Here is a 17,547-nt window from a genome sequence, read left to right as displayed (position 1 = left end):
TGGTGACTTAAATACCTTCATCATGTTATACAACCATCACGACTCTACCTTCCCAGTTTTTCCTATCATCTGTGATGTTTTTAACATGCAAATTCTTGGAGTCCTGGTGTGGCGCTGTAGGATAAGCACTGGACTGCTAACTTGCACGTTCAGTGGTTCAAACCCACCAGCCAACTGTTGTGAGTTGGAACCAACTTGACGGCACTTAACAAGAACAATACCTGTATAAAGTGAAAGTAACTAGGACTCTGGGTTGTTTTTTAAGAGAAGAGGGATTTATTCACTTAGGGAAGTGTGGTGCGGAGGAATGCAAGTGTTTCGTATTGTTGGACTTGGTCTACCTTGTGTGGACTGCCTTCTCAGGAAGGCCTGCCCATGTGGTGTCCATGTGACAGCCTGTGCCTCCAGCGCCTGCTCAGTATGGCGAAGGAAGAGGGGATTTGGGGGACGTTTGAGTCCCGTATCCATTCCTGAATCAATCATTGCCATCAAGAGGATGGAGGAGTTAGCCAGGTTTGAACCAGTGTTCCAGCCTTGGACATTGGGTGGGAAGGAGCAGACTCAGTTCTATCCCAACCACCGGAAAGAGGGTCTGTTACTAAATAAAAGTCCTCCCCAAAGCGATTTTTTATTTATACATATATATAAAACCATTAAGCTAATGTTTTAGGCATGATACAAAACATAGTTTGTTAGACCAAAACCAGTTGCTGTCAACTCAGCTTTGACTCCTGGTGACCTGAGGTGTGTCCCAGTAGAACTGTGCTCCGTAGGGTTTGCATTGACTGATCTTTCAGAAGTAAATTGTCAGGCTTTCCTTCTAAGGTATCGACTTCACTTCAGACTTGAACCACTAACTTTCCAATCAGTTGCGTGCATGTAACCATTTGCACCACCCTGGGACTCCTAGCGAGGCCTTAGTCTATGATGATCATCACTGCAGAGTGGTCTGCAAAACTGTGCTCCAGACTCCAGTCAGAGTGAGGCAATTATCTGGTCGTGTGCTGACAACCCCAGGCTAAGGGCTAGGATGGGATGCAGTCAGAGTGTATTGGCTTCAGAAATGTCAGAGGTAGCAAGTACCTCTTCCTGTTTCCCACAAAGCACCTAGGCTTCCTGGTGCCATGAAGGGTTGGATTTCCCAGCAGGTCTAATTTGGGGTTCTGCCAGAGCTCCTCTCTACTCCCTTCCCTGTTCCCAGACTCTTCTCTGAGCTCCCTGAAATGACATCATTAAAGTTTCATTCCTGTCACTCTTGACTGTCCCCATCATGACGGTGGTATAGGCAAAAGCGTCTGAAGGCCAGATTCAAGTCCAAATTCTGGCTGTCCTAGGGAAGGCTGTGTAAGCTCCAACCTCTCTGGACTTCAGTTTCTCTTCACCTTCACCTTCCCCCTCTTTTTGTCGCTGGCTAAAGACCTTTTAAGGCCATTGAATGTCATTTCCTGTTTTGGAAGAAAAAGATTGTTGATTAGCAACCTGATGGTATCTGCAGTCACGGTACAGTTGGGTTTCACTTAGAACCAGAGTTTTATAAAAACTTTCATGAAAATTATAATGAGATTCCAAGGAACATGACTGTGAGAACTCTACCCTACACCTTCCTTTTGTCCTTATTCATGGGGGACAGTATCAAGTGCTTAATTTCTTGGCTCCAAATAAATAGGCATTTTATATGCAAACGATTCTTATTTACAACATTTACATTCAAGAATATAATATGTTAATGTATGCTAATATTTTCAACATAATCCATGGGGCCAATATCATCATTGCACTCTTTAGTAACTTTCTTGTTAAAGTTCTTTTTAGGGAAAGAAAACCCATGTGGGTTAATAAAGAGACTAGTATATAAACTTAAAAGTCAACACTGTATAATTCTACTTAAGCATAAACTAGGATTCAACTTGTAAGTGAATTAGGACACGGAGCTACTTTATTTAATGGGAGTCCCTGGTCGTGCAAATGGTTAGCTCAAAGGTTGTTGGTTTGAACCCACCCAGAGACACCGTGGAATCCTGGTGTGGTACTGTAAGTTTAGCTTTGGATTGCTAACCACAAAGTCAGTGGTTCAAACCCACCAGCTGCTCCTAGGAACCTCTGTACAGGGTCACTGTAAGTCAGAATTGACATCACAGTGTGAGAAACGTTGACAAATGCTCAAGTAATCCAATCTGTACCCATTTTAGTGAGAGTGAGGTTTTCTTTATTCGATTTTCCAAAATCAGGCGCTCAACATAGTATTCACGGGCACACGGGCCACATGGCCCACAACAAACGGTTTTAATACGTGTCTCCAAAAAGCCCCTCCTCCAGTTCCTGTTCCCCGCCCCCCTACACAATTCTATGGATTGTGTCCCATTTTCCCTCCCCCCCCAGAGAAGCCAGAATGGCTAGCCCATTGTCTTAATGGCTGTATTCTTATTGAAATTTCCTAGTCCTAGAACAGCCAGGTTGCATATCCCGCCCTGTTTGTAAATCAACAATCTGTTTGTTAGGTCTAGCAATCTCATGAATTCCTGATGATGACCCGTACCCACAGTTATTTCTCACGACTGCACTGAACAAAAGCAGCGACAGAGATGCTTCTGAAAAAGGTTTAGTGATCTGCTTCTGTTGTTGTTGTGTGCCGTGGAGTCAGTTCCGACTCATAGTGACCCTGCACAGGGTTTCCGAGGCTGTTAATCTTTTACGGGAGCAGAACGCCTCATCTTTCTCCCGCGGAGCGGCTGGTAGTTTCGAACTGCGACCTTGCGGTTTGCAGCCCGATTTGTAACCACTGCGCTACCAGAGCTCCTTAGGTCACACTCTTGAAAACTCTACAGGCGTTCTACCCTGGGATGTATGGGGTTTTCAGGAGTCAAAATAGACTCACTGGCAACCACCCATTCCAATTCAAAGTGACCCGGTATGATAGAGTAGACTGCTCCATAGGGTAGACTGCTTCATCTTTCTCCTGAGGATCAGCTAGTGGATTCGAACTACCTGTTGGTTAGCAGCCCAATGCTTAATCCACTATGTCACCAGGGCACTGTGTTACAGCAACAACTTTATTGAATAAGAACTTTTTGTAATTGGTTTTAACAGTTTTCATATGGTTAAAATTCTAAAGTCTTCAAAAATTATTTTCATAAGGAGATTAAGCATAGTTTACAGAATCTTTAGTATACTGCTAAATTTGTTACTAATTTATTCATAAACAATATAAATCTGTTCTTTAACCCAGGCCAAACTAGCGTGATTCTAAATAATATAGTTTTACTATAAATCAACTCTGGAAATCTAGTGAAATGTCAGTGATCAGCATCTGTTTTTGAAGTGGGATGTGTTATAACTGTTTTCTGATAGGGTAAAAGCCGGTAGACAGATGCACAGTTTCTGCATCAGCCACCTGACCCCTGGTTTTAGAGAATTCTGGGAGTGTGTCTTGTCAGACCCCTTTTTCCATGAGAATCTGTAGGCTCTAAACTCGGGACTGGAATAAGAGTGGATTTGATTTTTATCATGTGATGTCTGGGTATCTCCTAGAAACTGCTGCCTTGAGTGTTCTGAAGAGAATGTGACTTGATGTATTTTGAGAGAAACTGCCTTTGGGTAAAGCATTGAGTTTTGAGGCCTAATTTTGGGGGAAAATTACACTTTGAAAGTAGTCACATCAGTAAAGATTATATCATCTCCATTTTCTCTAGCCTCCCTGATCTTTGTTAAAAAAGAAAAAAAACAAACAAGCAAAAAACCCCATATAGTTAAGCTAAAGAAAAGTAAAGTAGACTGATTCTATTGGTAAGAAACCTTAAGAAACTTACATTTAAATATGGCTTCTAGTTTGGAGGCCTCTAGAGCAACTTGTTAATAACTAAGTGTGACGCTGTAGGATAAGCCCTGGACCACTAACCACAATTGTGGTTTGGCAGTTCAAACCCACCAGCTGCTGCTCCTCAGAAACCCTATACAGGATCATTATGAGTCAGAACCACCTTGATGGCACTTAGTACCAAGAACAACAGCAAAATGCAGACGTAGTTGTTCCGTCTGAAAAAGTTAGGACAAAAAAATTAGCACTTTCATGGAAACCAGTAAAATAGTTCAAAAGTAAAAATGTCCTAAAACCTGCAAGCTCTCCTCTCCTGACAGGAAACCAAATCTCCCTGTGCCCAACACTATTTTCTGTGTGTCCTTGTCTTTTCTTTCTGTAAATACCACGTCATCCTTCCAAACCTTGGAAATGTTCCGTTATTATAGTAATAAGTCCCCTACCTTTCGATTATGACTAGAACCCAAAGGTGGCTAGTCTCCAAAGATGCTTCTTTTTTACATGTATGTAGGTGGGCAGAGGGGAGGCAGAAGGATATGGATGGACACTTAGTGTCTGGATATCACATAAGAAAAGTTGCCAGTTACATTCAAATGGCATTGTATTAAAAAAAGCAATCTGTGTTCATGGTAAAGACATCAGTCATTGTGATAGTTAGTATGGGGAAACCATATGCCCATTGCTTTTTGTTTTTTAACACTGTGCATTTAGATGAAATTTTACAGAGCAATCTGGTTTTCCATTCAACAGTCCATGCATATTTTGTTTCATGATGTTGATTGGTTCACAGCATTTTCTGCAATCTGCATAATGTAGCAGCACTCTTCTGCTTTCTCCTGGTGTTTACCACTTCCATTCATCCCTGGTCACATGCTGCCCCTTTTGGTCTCATCTGGCTGATTGTTCTAAGAGCCGAGTTACCTCTGTGGTGTTATTGTTCACTGAATAGATCTGTCTGTTGTTTGGCTGAAAGGTCAGCCGTAGAGGTGAATTCAGTTTCAGACCTGGGGATGACTAAAGACCACAGTCTTTGGGGTTTCACCAGTCTCTATAAGACCAGTAAGCCTGGTCTTTTTTTTTTTATCATTTTGAGTTTTGTTCCACATTTTTCTCCCATTCTGTCCAAGAGCTTCTAGAACAACCCCTTTCAGAGTGGGGGAGTGGTCAGTAATGTTGGCTGGGCACCATATAATTCTGATCGCGGGGTCACGTAGGCTGATGTACACATGGTCCATTGGGTCTCAAGACTAATTGTTTTCACGTGTCTTCGAGTTTCTTTACTCCGCTTTGCTTTGGACGGGGAGAGACGAATAGTCTCACCTTAGATGCTTGCGCCCAAGCTTTGAAGACCCCCAGTCATTACCAGAGGATGTAGGACATTTTCTTCATGGATTATATTGTGTCACTAGGCCTTGGTGTCCCCTGAGATTATGGTCCTCATTCCCTAGGCCCAGTGACTCATTGCCTCAAGGTGTTTGATTGTGGCCAAGAAGTTTTCATAATGTTGATGTTGTTATGTGCCGTGTAGTCGGTTCCGACTCATAGCGACCCTGTATAGGGTTTCAGAGGCTGTAAATCTTTACGGAAGCAGAACGCCTCATCTTTCTCCCGCGGTAGTTTTGAACTGCTGACCTTGCGGTTCACAGCCCAATTCGTAACCACTATACTACCAGAGCTCCTGCTTTTTATTGTGAAGAATCAAACTTGAGTAGGCATCAGAATTAAGTGAGGTACTAGGTAACATTGCAGGTTTCTGGACCCTTTGAGATTCTAATTAAGTAGGTCTGGAGTGGTGCCCTGGTGGAGCAGTGCTTTAAGCAACCTGCTGCTAACCAAAGGTTGGTAGTTTGAACCCCCCAGCCACTCCATGGGAGAAGGGTGTGGCAGTCTGCTTCCCTATGGATTCCAGAGCATTGGAAACCTTAGGGGGCAGTTCTTCTCTGTCTTATAGGGTCCTAATTAATTCCAGGGCAGTGGGGCTTTTTTGTTGTTTGGAGTACAGCCAATCAGGGAATCCACAGTAGCATAGTGGTTACAAATAGGGCTGCTAACCACAAAGTCAGCAGTTTCGAAACTACCAGATGTTCAGCCAGAGAAAGATGAGGCTTTCTGCTCCTGTAAAGATTTACAGTCTCGGATATCCTGCGCAGGGTCACTGTGAGTCGGAACTGACTCCATGGCACATAACCACCAACCAGTACCACAGGTGATTCGGATGCAGAAGAGCTGGGGGTTTCTGTCTGAGAATGTTAATAAAAGATCTCGCTTTTCAATGGCCCTGGAACTTTTAAACTATAAACTAATTTTAGTTTCAATTTCTCAGATAATAACTTTCAAGAAAAAAAAATCCTCTATGCTAGTCAGAATTGTGTAGGAGGTAATAAATACAGTCTCTTATTTGAATAAATGTAGCAACCCTGAGTCTTGGTGTGGCGCTAAAGGATAATGCCATTTTGAGCCGCTAGGTCGGTGGTTCAAACACACCAGTTCCTCATTGGAAACCCTCTGTAGGGTCATTGTGAGTTGGAACCAACTCCGTGGCACTTAAAAACAACAACAACAACAATATATCCTAGGTGCATGAATGCTAATGTAAGTGCAAAACAATGAATCACTCAATCTCTCACTCACTCCTGCCTTTCCAGCACAGACATAAATGGTTTTCTGTTAAAGCTGTGTAATACTGATGTTTTACATGGCAGTAAATAAGTATTTTATAGCATACTACATTTCTGCCAACTGTCAAGTTTGAAATGCAATGTTAAATTCTATGCTTAAAGATTAAAATCTGATGAAACAAAATCAGCTTTTGACCATTTGATGAGGGAAAGAAGAGTATCTTCAATTAATGATGCTGGGAATGTGGAACTGGAATCCACATGCCAAAAGTGAAACAGATTCTTATCTCGTATCATCCACAAAAACAACTTTAGAATGGATTACAGACCTGAATGCGCCCTGCAATTCTTAGAACAAGCAGAGTGCAACACTGTCAGGCCTAACTTTTGACAGTGGATTACCTGATGTCATAACAAAAGCACAAACAACTAACGACAAAATAAAGGAAAGCAACCTTCAGAAAAGAAAAATTAAACATTTTTGTTTATCAAAAGGCTTTACCAAAAAAAGGAAAAGTCAAGTTACCAATTGGGAGAATATCTTCAGAAACTGTATACTTGACAGATAATAACCGAAAGATACATAAAATTTTGACAACTTAACAGAAGGTCATATAAGCCCGTCATAAAATGAGAGTTAAATAGGCCTTTCCTCAAAGAGAACATTCAAATAGCCACTAAACCTATGAAAAGAAATTCAGTGTCATTAGCCATTGTTGTTATATGCCATCAAGTCACTTCCGACTCATTGTGACCTGTATAAGGTTTCAGAGGAGCAAATGGTGAACTTGAACTGCCGACCTTGAGGTTCAAACCGACTTTGCAGTCCAGAGAGCTACAAATCAAAGCCACAAGATACCTTCACTCCCACTAAGATTAAAAAGCATTCCTGGTGTGGCACTGCAGGGTAATGCACTGGATCGCAAGGTTAGTTTGAACCGTAAGGTTGGTGGTTCAAACCCACCAGCTGCTCTGTGGAAACACTATACAGAATCCCTATGGGTCAGAACCGACTTGACGGCACTTAACAACAACTAAGATTAAAAAGGACTCCTGGTATAGACCTGTGGGATCAGCCCTGGACTACAAACTGCAAGGTTGGCTTCAAACCTACCAGTAGCTCCCTGGAAACCCTACACAGGGTTGCTATAAGTCAGCACTGACTCGATGGCACTTAACAAGATTTAAAAAACAAGCAAAAAAAAAACCCCATAAAATAACAAATATTGATTTTTAGAGGATTTGGATCCATTGTTGATGGGAATGCAAAATGGCATAGCTGCTATGGAAAAGGCTAAACACAAAACTACCATATGACCCAGTACTACTACTAGATATATACCCAGAAGACTTGAAAGCAGAGACTCAAAATGTTCTTTACAGAGTGATTCACAATAGCCAGAAGGTAGACACAACACCAGGTCCATCAGATGTCAGCAATGATAGTCCTTGTTCTATGGCCTCTTCTGAATCTGGTTTGAATTTCTGGCAGCTCCCTCTTGACGTATTCCTACAACCATTTTTTTAATTACCTTCAAACATTTATTTGCATGTGATGTTAATGATATCTGATGATTTCCTCATTCTACTGAGTCACTTTTCTTTGGAGTAGCCACAAACATAGATCTCTTCCAGTTGGTTGGCCAGGGGAGCTGTCTTCCAAATTTCTTGGCATAGATATGAGTGAGTGCCGCTAGTTCCGCATCAGTTTGTTGAAACAATTCAATTTGTATTCCATCAATTCTTAGAGCCTTGTTTTTGCCAGTGCCTTCAGTGCAGCGTGGCCTTCTCTTTCAATACCACTAATTCCTAATTATATACTACCTCTTGGAAAGGAGGCAATTAGCCACACAATCCCTATCCTTCACCTAGATTCTCTATCCTCCTCCTAGTCCTCATTGTCCTTCATCTGTTGTTCCAGGTGAACCAAGACTAGTTGTTTGCCTTGGATAGCCACTTGCAAGCTCTTGAGACCCCAGGCTCTATGTAACAAAGCACCAGCCAATCCTTTTTAGCACAGTGTTTCTGTGTATTCCTTCCATCTTTTGATGCTTCCTGCATCACTCAGTTTTTGCCCATAGAATCAAGGCTTAATTTTTTTCTTCAATTCTTTCCTCTAGTAATCCCCACTTTAGCACTAGAACTGAAAGTGTTTGGGTTTCACTTTTGGCAGGTGCCTGAATAGTTAGTAAAATGTGAGACAAATGAATACAATCAGTGGAATTGGATATAAAGTACATGAGAGGAAGGTGTGTTTGATAACTCCTTGTTCTAGGGTTCTGGGTTTGGCTGAATGCATGACACACAACACTGTAGAGTGAGACCGGCTGCAGTTTTATTAGTCACGTATGCTCACAGCTGGGGGCGGGGCACCCACGCACCACGCAGGGCCACGTGGGGCAGATAAACGTCTCGGGACTGTGAAGGGAGCATCCACACACCACGTAGGACCACGTGGACAGCACTCAGGGCGGATGAACATCCCGGTACTGTGGGGGGAGCACCCACACACCACGCAGGACCACGTGGTGCAGATGAACATCCCGGGACTGTGGGGGAGCACTCCCACACACCACGCAGGACCACGTGGTGCAGATGAACATCCCAAGACTGTGGGGGGAGCACTCATGCACCACGCAGGACCATGTGGGGCAGATGAACATGCCGAGATTGTGGGGGAGGGGGGCACCCACACACCACGCAAGACCACGTGGGGCAGCACTCGGGGCAGGTGAACACCCTGGGACTGTGGAGATGCAAACTTTGTGGTATCGAGCGGGTGGGATGCCCTCTGGTTCCTGTAGGAGGATGTGAATGGCTTGTTTTGGCAATTTTGTGGCTCTCAGGGAATTCAGCCCTCCACACTGGGATAAGCAGACACTGTGCCTGTCTTATTCGCAGGAGCAGAGTCCGAAGGGGAACTTGGGTTAGGCCATTCGAGGCCCTCCCGGGTTCATCAGCTATCAAGGCGGCATGTAATACTGGGTAGTGTTCACCACAGAGTGTGCACCTTCTGTGTCAAGTTTTGTATCATTTTTGTTCTTCCAGCTGAGGATTGTGAGACGCTTGTTTTGAACTCTCCACCAAATTCTGATGAGCAGCATCAGGTAAGAATGATGATTCACTTATTTTTATCCATAGGGCGTGCTAATCTAACTAGAACCTTTTAGGAGTTAGCTGCAAAAATCAACAAGGAATAGGATTTGTAGATAATAAACTTAAGTTTGAAAATTATCTTTATGCATCCCAGAAATATAGCATCTCTAAGGAGCTCTGGTAGCATAGGGGTTACAAATTGGGCTGCGAACCGCAAGGTCAACAGTTCGAAACTACCAGCTGTTCCACGGGAGACAGATGATGCTTTCCGCTCTCATAAAGATTTACAGTCAGAACCGACTCCATGGCACATAACCAACCAACCAACTAAACCCTGCTTGTATTGCTTCTACTGACTATAGCAACTCTCCTCATTATTGGAAAGAAATATGTTACCAAACTTGCCAAGAATAGGCCAGCCACGCAACTGAGTTCGAAAGGAGAGTTGCTTTCTTCCTCATTCAGTTGATATGATGCTGTGGATGGGAATTTCTTTTCTTAACTGCAACAAACCTGATAGTCTAATAGGATTTCTGTATGTTTTATAAAACATTGTAAATTGCTAGTTATATCAATTTTTTTCAAATATTAGAAATCAGACTTCATCATAATGATACTTCTTTGTTTCCAAAGAGCAACGAAGTATACTGTTTTCTGACTGTAAAAGGCTGTTTATTTTTTGTCAAACACGTGGAGAATGGTTCTGCTGTGCATCCTTGCAGATTCCCTGAGTCACTATGGTTTTGTGTAGCCCATCTCTCTGCACTTGCTCAAAGCTGGAGAAGAGATTGCACAATACCTCCCATCTGCTACACTGTATTCAGAGCATTAATGTCTTAAAAAGCATGTCTTGCCTCAAGATATGCTGGTTTGGTCCTGTCCTTCTCATAACACCAAGTTAATTTTTGAAAAGATACATTTGAAGTTTTGTTTAGTCTTGCTTGAAAACCATTAGTGGTAATAAATCTTTATTAGTGTAGTCTTGAGTACTCAGAACCTCTTTGCAGTAAGACAAAACTATGCCTTAGTTGATAAAATTAGAAATGTAAATCAGGAAGCAGAGCTCTTGAGAATTCAAATGTCCATTTGTAGAATAGTTTAACCAGTAAAGACATCTGGAATCGGTGGCTGCGTGTAGCATGTTCTTCTTCTTTGTCTTGATATTTAGCAATTTGGGGAGATTATAGTCTCTCACTGAATGGAAAAATCGTTTAATAAACCTAAATATACTTCTGTTTCATTTTGTTTTCTTGCAATCCTTAATTTAACCAAATTCTGCTCCTGAAACATTTTTTTGTGGGATGATACAGACTCCCTTGAAGTTAAAGAACAGTATGTTTGTTTAATTTGTTTAACAGTATGTTAATTTAATTTACAGAAAGTAAATTAGGATACTGTATAGCACTTTTTCCATTTTGAGTATTAGATTTAAGGTTCTATCAAGTAAAAACTACCCTAAAAGATGAAATTATATTTATCAACTAAAAAAATAGGGAGAACCTAGTTGAGATTCTTATTCATTGTTTTCAAAATGGAGTATGTTATATTCCCATAAAAAGTGGAACTGTACCTACCTATTTCAATTGGTTATTTCTTTGTATAATCTATACTGTAGGATTTAAAAAACTGACAGTTGTTAAGTGCCGTTGAGTCGGTTCCAACCCATAGCGACCCTGTATAGGGTTTCCAAGGAGCAGCTGGTGAGCTTGAACCACCGACCTTTGTAGTCTGGTGCATTAACCCATAGCGCCACACCAGGACTCCAAAAATATTCATAGATAACTATTCAGAAAACTTCTATGATACCAACTTGACAAATAGAACAAAGAAAACTCACTAAGGGAGAAATATTTTTTAAGCTCCCCACACACACACAAAACACCCACACCTTTTTTTTTCTATAGTTCAAACAATTTAAAAACAAGCTAGAAATATGTTCCTTAAAATATTTAATATCTGAATTTTGGTGCATTTTATAATTTAAAAACAACATTTACTTCTTCTAGGGTTTAATTTGAATGGCCTTTGTTTGAATAATACAAAGGAAAATATTGTGGTGTGTTGGTGTTAAAATTAGGGAGGCCTGGTGTTGCTGTGAGTTAGGCATTGGACTGCTAACCTCGAGGTTGGTGGTTGAAATCTACCAGTCATTCCATGGGAGACAGTTAGCTGCTCCCATAAAGACTAGAGTCTCCAAAATCCTATATAGGGGTGCTGGGAGTCAGAATCAATTCAGTGACAGTGGGTTTGGGGTTGGTGTTTTTGTTTGGTTTGGGTTTGGGATAAAAATTTAATGTACGATGTCTCCAACAGGATTTCATAAAGAATGCTTTACTTTTAGTAATTTAAAAGTCAGTAGTCCATCTACTAAAAATATCCTACTCCTAACATTTATTACAACTGGGAATTACTGAGCATACACTCTGAGATCCAATTTGAATTGGCTATAGTTAGGGTTAGGATGGTGTTCGAGGAGAATATTGAAAGTGCCATGGGCTGCCAAAAGAACCAATGGATCCGTCTTGGAAGAAGTGCAGCCAGAGTGCTCCTTGGATGCCAGGATGGCCAAACTTGGTCTCTCATACATTGGACATATTGTCAGGAGGATGGACCAGCTGATGGAGAAGGATATCATGTTTGGTAAGGTGGAGGGTCAGAGAAAAAGAGGAAGACCCTCAACGAGATGGATTGGCCAAGTGGCAGCATCGATGGACTCAAGTGTGGCAACAGTAGTGAGGTTGGCCCAGGATCGGGCAGTGTTTCATTCTGCTGTGCATAAGATTGCTATGAGTCGGTACCAACTCGATGGCACCTAACAACAACAACAGCATAGTTAGACATATAGTTTGGCAGGGTGGGTGGGGCACTGAGTGAAGGCTTACAGGGCAGATCACCAATTTTACATTCAGCAGATCACTGTAATGTTTACAGTCCCCTCCGTGCTCCCTTGTTGAGTCAGAACTGACTCAGCGGCATTCAGCAACACAGCAAGGGAGCATGGAGGAGATTGTAAACATTACAGTGATCTGCTGAATGTAAAATTGGTGATCTGCCCTGTAAGCCTTCACTCACTCAATACACAGTAAATGCTTTTGTAAAAAAAATAATAGTAATAATAGAGGAAGCTGAGTGTAGGATATGTAGGGACTGTACCAGCTTTACAACTTTTCTAGAAATCTAAAACTATACTAAAAAAGTTTATTTTAAAAACACACTAACTAAAATTTACAATCTAGAAAACTGAAGAAACTCATCTTTAATTCCACTTCTCTATGCAGCCCCTTTTGTCATTTTGATATATGCCCTTATATTTTTTAATATGCATAATTATAAAACCATTTTCTTATACTTTCGTATGTTGCTTTTGTTATTTAGTATTGCCTCATGAGTACTTTATCCACTTTTCTCTGTGGTCTTACCATCTGTCTGAACGGCTATGTAATATTACCACCTCTGACACAGAACCAGGAAAGGTGAGAACATGCCTGGTCGTGATTTCTGTGTGCATGACATGACATTACCACATATGAAATAGATTATGAAAGTGGAGGAGGGATAAACTTTATTGGTCCATGGAAATTGGGTAAGAGAATGAAAAGGGAAAGGAATAAATATGGGTAGGAAAGCTAAAATAGAATGATTTAAAATGCCAAATTCCTTTGTAACTTTCATCACTCAACGTAGAGGGAGATACGTACAGGGAGATGCTGGAAATCTAAAATGAGGATCACTTCGTTGTAGTGGGATGGTATATATAAGCCATGTCTCTGAAGACAGAATCCGTGACTAAGAGTGCATTTTGTCAGGAGATGTCAGGTGATGATTCTGAACAGGGCCAGTCACAGGCCCAGAATCCTGACTGCCAGACAAAACGGTTGTTGTTGTTGTTAAGTGCCGTCGAGTCGGTTCCGACCCATAGCGACCCTGTACAGGGTTTCTGAGGGTGTAAATCTTTACGGGAGTAGAACGCCTCATCTTTCTCCTGCGGAGCGGCTGGTAGTTTCGAACTGCTGACCTTAAGGTTCGCAGCCTGATTCGTAACCACTACGCTACCAGACAAAACGGTAGAGAGTTTAAATGGTTTGGTATGACCCTGTACAGGTCCCTGAATGGTTGATGAGATTAGGCTTTACGTCTCTGACTGGGAAATGGAAGCTAGTACCACCAGTGAACATTGGTGCTGGTGGTATGTGCTGTGGACTCGGTTCTGACCCATAGCAACCCTGTACAGGATTTCTGAGGCTGTAAATCTTTATGGGAGCAGAACGCCTCATCTTTCTCCCACGGAACAACAGCTGGTCGTTTCGAACTGCTGACTTTAAGGTTTGCAGCCCGATTGGTAACCACTGTGCTACCAGAGCTCCTTAATGTTAACTTGATGTTAACAAGAGCAGATTTGTGTCTTGTAAGGACTGAGTTTGTTTGTGTGTGGGTTGTGGAAGAGGAGATAATGTTGGTAGTAAAATTCAGGGTATGTGAGATTTGCGGTTTCAGTGAGACAGGGTGTGAAAATGCCCAGGAAGTGGTAGAAAAGGCAGCACTAGATGTTGATTTAGGGTTTCTGCACCAAGAATAGATCCGAGTGTCGAGAAAAAGAGTTCTTGTGGAAAATGAAAGAGGAGAGCCAATGGTGGAGCTCTGAGGGACACCGTTTCAGAGGCTGGAGAAAGGAATGGAGCTCAGCGTCAGACAGACAAGTAGCCAGAGACGGTACCTGTTGTGAAGACATCTGTGCTTTTCTTCTCAGCACCCACCATTCTGTAGTTCCACGTGGTAGATTAGACCATGCTCCGCTACGGTAGAGGCTACTGTGTCTCTTTGCACAGAATTGTGGCCTCAGTGCCTAGTATATAGTTGTCGGTAAGTGCTGTTTGGTCAGTTCCGACTCATAGTGACCCTTTGAAGGGTCTTTGAGGAGTGGCTGGTGGGTTTGAACCATTGACCTTACGGCTTGCAGGCCAGTACTTTTATCCTGTAGCGCCACACCAGGACTCCATTAGTACGTGGTTGTTGTTAAGTACCGTTAAGTCAGTTCTGACCCATAGCAACCTGTCTAGGGTTTTCAAGGAGCAGCTGGTGAGCTTGAACCACCAACCTTGCAGTTCAAACCGGCTTTGCAGTCTAGCATATTAACCCACAGAGTCACACCACAGGACTCCATTAGTACGTGGTTGTTGTTAAGTACCGTTGAGTCAGTTCTGACCCATAGCAACCTGTCTAGGGTTTTCAAGGACAGCTGGTGAGCTTGAACCACCAACCTTGCAGTTCAAACCGGCTTTGCAGTCTAGCATATTAACCCACAGTGCCACATCAGGACTCCATTAGTACTTGGTTGTTGCGGCAGCGTGAGTTAGAAAGAACTCAACTCGAAATCTTAAAGAGCAAAGTTTATTGCCGGCGGCCAGAGTGTCAGTTTAAGCCCAAATCAGTCTGACCCCCAAGTGAGGAGGGGAACAGGGTTTTATAAAAAATCACAGAGCGGTTAGAACACACAGACTTGTCTTGTCAGCTGGGGTGGTAAATTCCAGTAGACCCTTATCCTGTAAGTGGGAGTAAACCCACCAATAAACCCTTATCTTGATTGTATGGATGGGCTAAGTTTTACCTTGTTTGTTCAGGTGTCCTTGGGTCATTCTGGCCTTGGCGGTTTTTCTGTAAGAAGTTTATTTATTATTTTCCCATAGGGTGAGACGGGACTGAAAGGATTTAGCAGATACCTAATTTAAATGGGGGCTGTTAGTCATGCTCTAACAGTTGTTGTTGTTATGTGCTCAATAAATATGGATTAATCCAATACAAGGTCACTGTGAGTCAGAACTGACTCCATGGTACTTGACAAAAACAAATAGAAAGAAGCCAGGAGAGGGTCAACATTACCTGGAGGCAAAGGGATCAGGGTGAGGCCTACTGAGACCATCACTGAGTTCGACCATATGGAGGTAACTGGGACCTTGCAGGAAGGGAATTTGTCCTATGAGCAAAGTCACTTGCAAGGAATCAAAGAGGGAGTGGGTGATGAGAAAGATTACACCGTTCTGTCAAGAAATCTGTTACTATATCAAAGACAAATATTAAACAGTTACTTGAGGATATTGAGAAAAGACTTTAAAAAAAAATTGACAGGCATAATGAAACAGCAGAATGGAAAGATTAAAAAATCAGGGATAGAGAGACATAGATACTTAATGGAATTTGTTTCCCCATTGAAAATTGCTGTTGAGTGTCATGAAAATTGTTGAGTGTCGTGGACTTGGTTTTGACCCATGGTGACCCTGTATAGGGTTTCTGAGGCTAAATCTTTTTTGGGAGCAGAAAACCTCATCTTTCTCCCATGGAGCAGCTGGTAGGCTCAAACCACTTTCTAGTTCACCGGGAAAGTTTTTTTTTGTTGTTGTTGTTATGTGCCGTGGAGTTGGTTCCTACACATAGCGACCTTGTACAGGGTTTCTGAGGCTGTAAATCTTTATGGGTGCAGAAAGCATCATCTTTCTCCTGCGGAACAGCTGGTAGTTTCGAACTGATGACCTTGCACTTCGCAGCCTGATTCGTAACCACTACGCTACTAGAACTCCTTCACATGGAAACTTTGTTGTTGTTGTTAAGTATCTAGTCAATTCTAACCCATAGCAACCCTGTATAGGGTTTCCGAGGAGCAGCTGGTGAGCATGAACTGCTGACCTTGCAGTTCAAATAGCTTTGCGTCTGGCGCATTAAACCACAGCACCACACCAGAGGGGAGTAATTTTTAAGCCAAAGTTTTTTGATAATATTCTTAGCAATATGTTGTGTGAAACATCCAGCACATAGATTACCCTCAAAGAATCTAGTTGTTGTTAAGTGCCGTCGAGTCGGTTCCGACCCATAGCGACCCTGTACAGGGTTTCCGAGGGTGTAAATCTTTACGGGAGTAGAAAGCCTCATCTTTCTCCCGCAGAGGGAAGGTAAAACATTTGCACAAATAATTTCAATAAACAAAGCTTTCAAAAGCACAGATAACTGTCACCTTAAAAGTAAGAACGCTTTCAGAGGCAGGCCTGAAAGATGGTTGCTTGGGGGATAACATAAGCATCTCTTTCAGGTAACAGCTTGAGTTGTTGTTGTGAACAGTTGGAGTTAGTTGATGTCAAATTTGAGTAATTCCTTGAATGGTGACATTTGGATAGTGAAGGATCAAGGGGTGTTTCGTACTGTGGTGGCTTGTGTGATGCTGGAAACGGTGCCACCAGTATTTCAAATACCAGCAGGGTTACCTGGAGTGAACAGGTTTCAGCAGAACTTTCGACTAAGATAGATTACGAAGAAAGGCCTGGTGATCTGCTTCCGAAAGTTAGCCAGTTAAACAATATGAATCATAGCAGACTATTTTCTGATACAGTGCTTGAAGATGAACCCCCTATCTGGGAAGATGCTCACAGTCCACCAGGGGCACAACAGTGGACGCATGCACCCCAGTGATGGTAAGCTGGGGCAGAGCTGTTTCCTGATGCTGTGCACCAGACCACTGTGAGCTGGAGCCACACGGCAGCAACTCCCAACAATACAGAGTCCTTTGTTGTTGGTATCAATCCATAGCGACCCTATGCACAACACAACGAAACACTACCCAGTCCTGGGCCAACCTCACAATTGTTGCCATGCTTGAGCACATTGATGCTGCCATGTTGCCAGTCCATCTCACTAGGGGTCTTCTTCTTTTATCTGACCCTCCACCTCACCAAACATGATATCCTTCTCTAATGACTGGTCCCTCCTGACAATATGTCTGAAGTATGAGAGACGACATTTGGCCATCCTGGCCTCCAAGGAACACTCTGGCTGCACTTCTTCCAACACAGATCTGTAGGTTCTTTTGGTAGTCCATGGCACTTGCAATATTCTCCTCCAACACCATAACTCAAAAGCATCTGTTCTTCTGTGGTCTTCCTTATTCACTGTCCAGCTTTCACATGCATATGAAGCTATTGAAAATACATGGCTTGAGTCCTCAAAGTGACATCTTTGCTCTTCATCACTTTAAAA

General features: G+C 42.4%; 1 protein-coding gene across 1 annotated transcript in view; it reads left to right on the top strand.

Moving 5' to 3' along the window:
* The window catches only part of EDARADD (EDAR-associated death domain), a 95,433-nt gene that overhangs the window by 19,255 nt on the left and 58,631 nt on the right, over positions 1 to 17,547 (top strand). Inside the window, exon 4 of the mRNA XM_006872012.1 lies at positions 9,481 to 9,539. Within this exon, the coding sequence (XP_006872074.1) occupies positions 9,481 to 9,539 (59 nt within the window). The remainder of the gene's footprint in view (positions 1 to 9,480; positions 9,540 to 17,547) is intronic.

Source organism: Chrysochloris asiatica, unplaced genomic scaffold (assembly GCF_000296735.1).
Source record: "Chrysochloris asiatica unplaced genomic scaffold, ChrAsi1.0 scaffold00179, whole genome shotgun sequence".
Taxonomy (NCBI): domain Eukaryota; kingdom Metazoa; phylum Chordata; class Mammalia; order Afrosoricida; family Chrysochloridae; genus Chrysochloris; species Chrysochloris asiatica.
The sequence above is the reverse complement of the archived record's forward strand: the minus strand, read 5'-3'. Positions and strand labels throughout refer to the sequence as shown.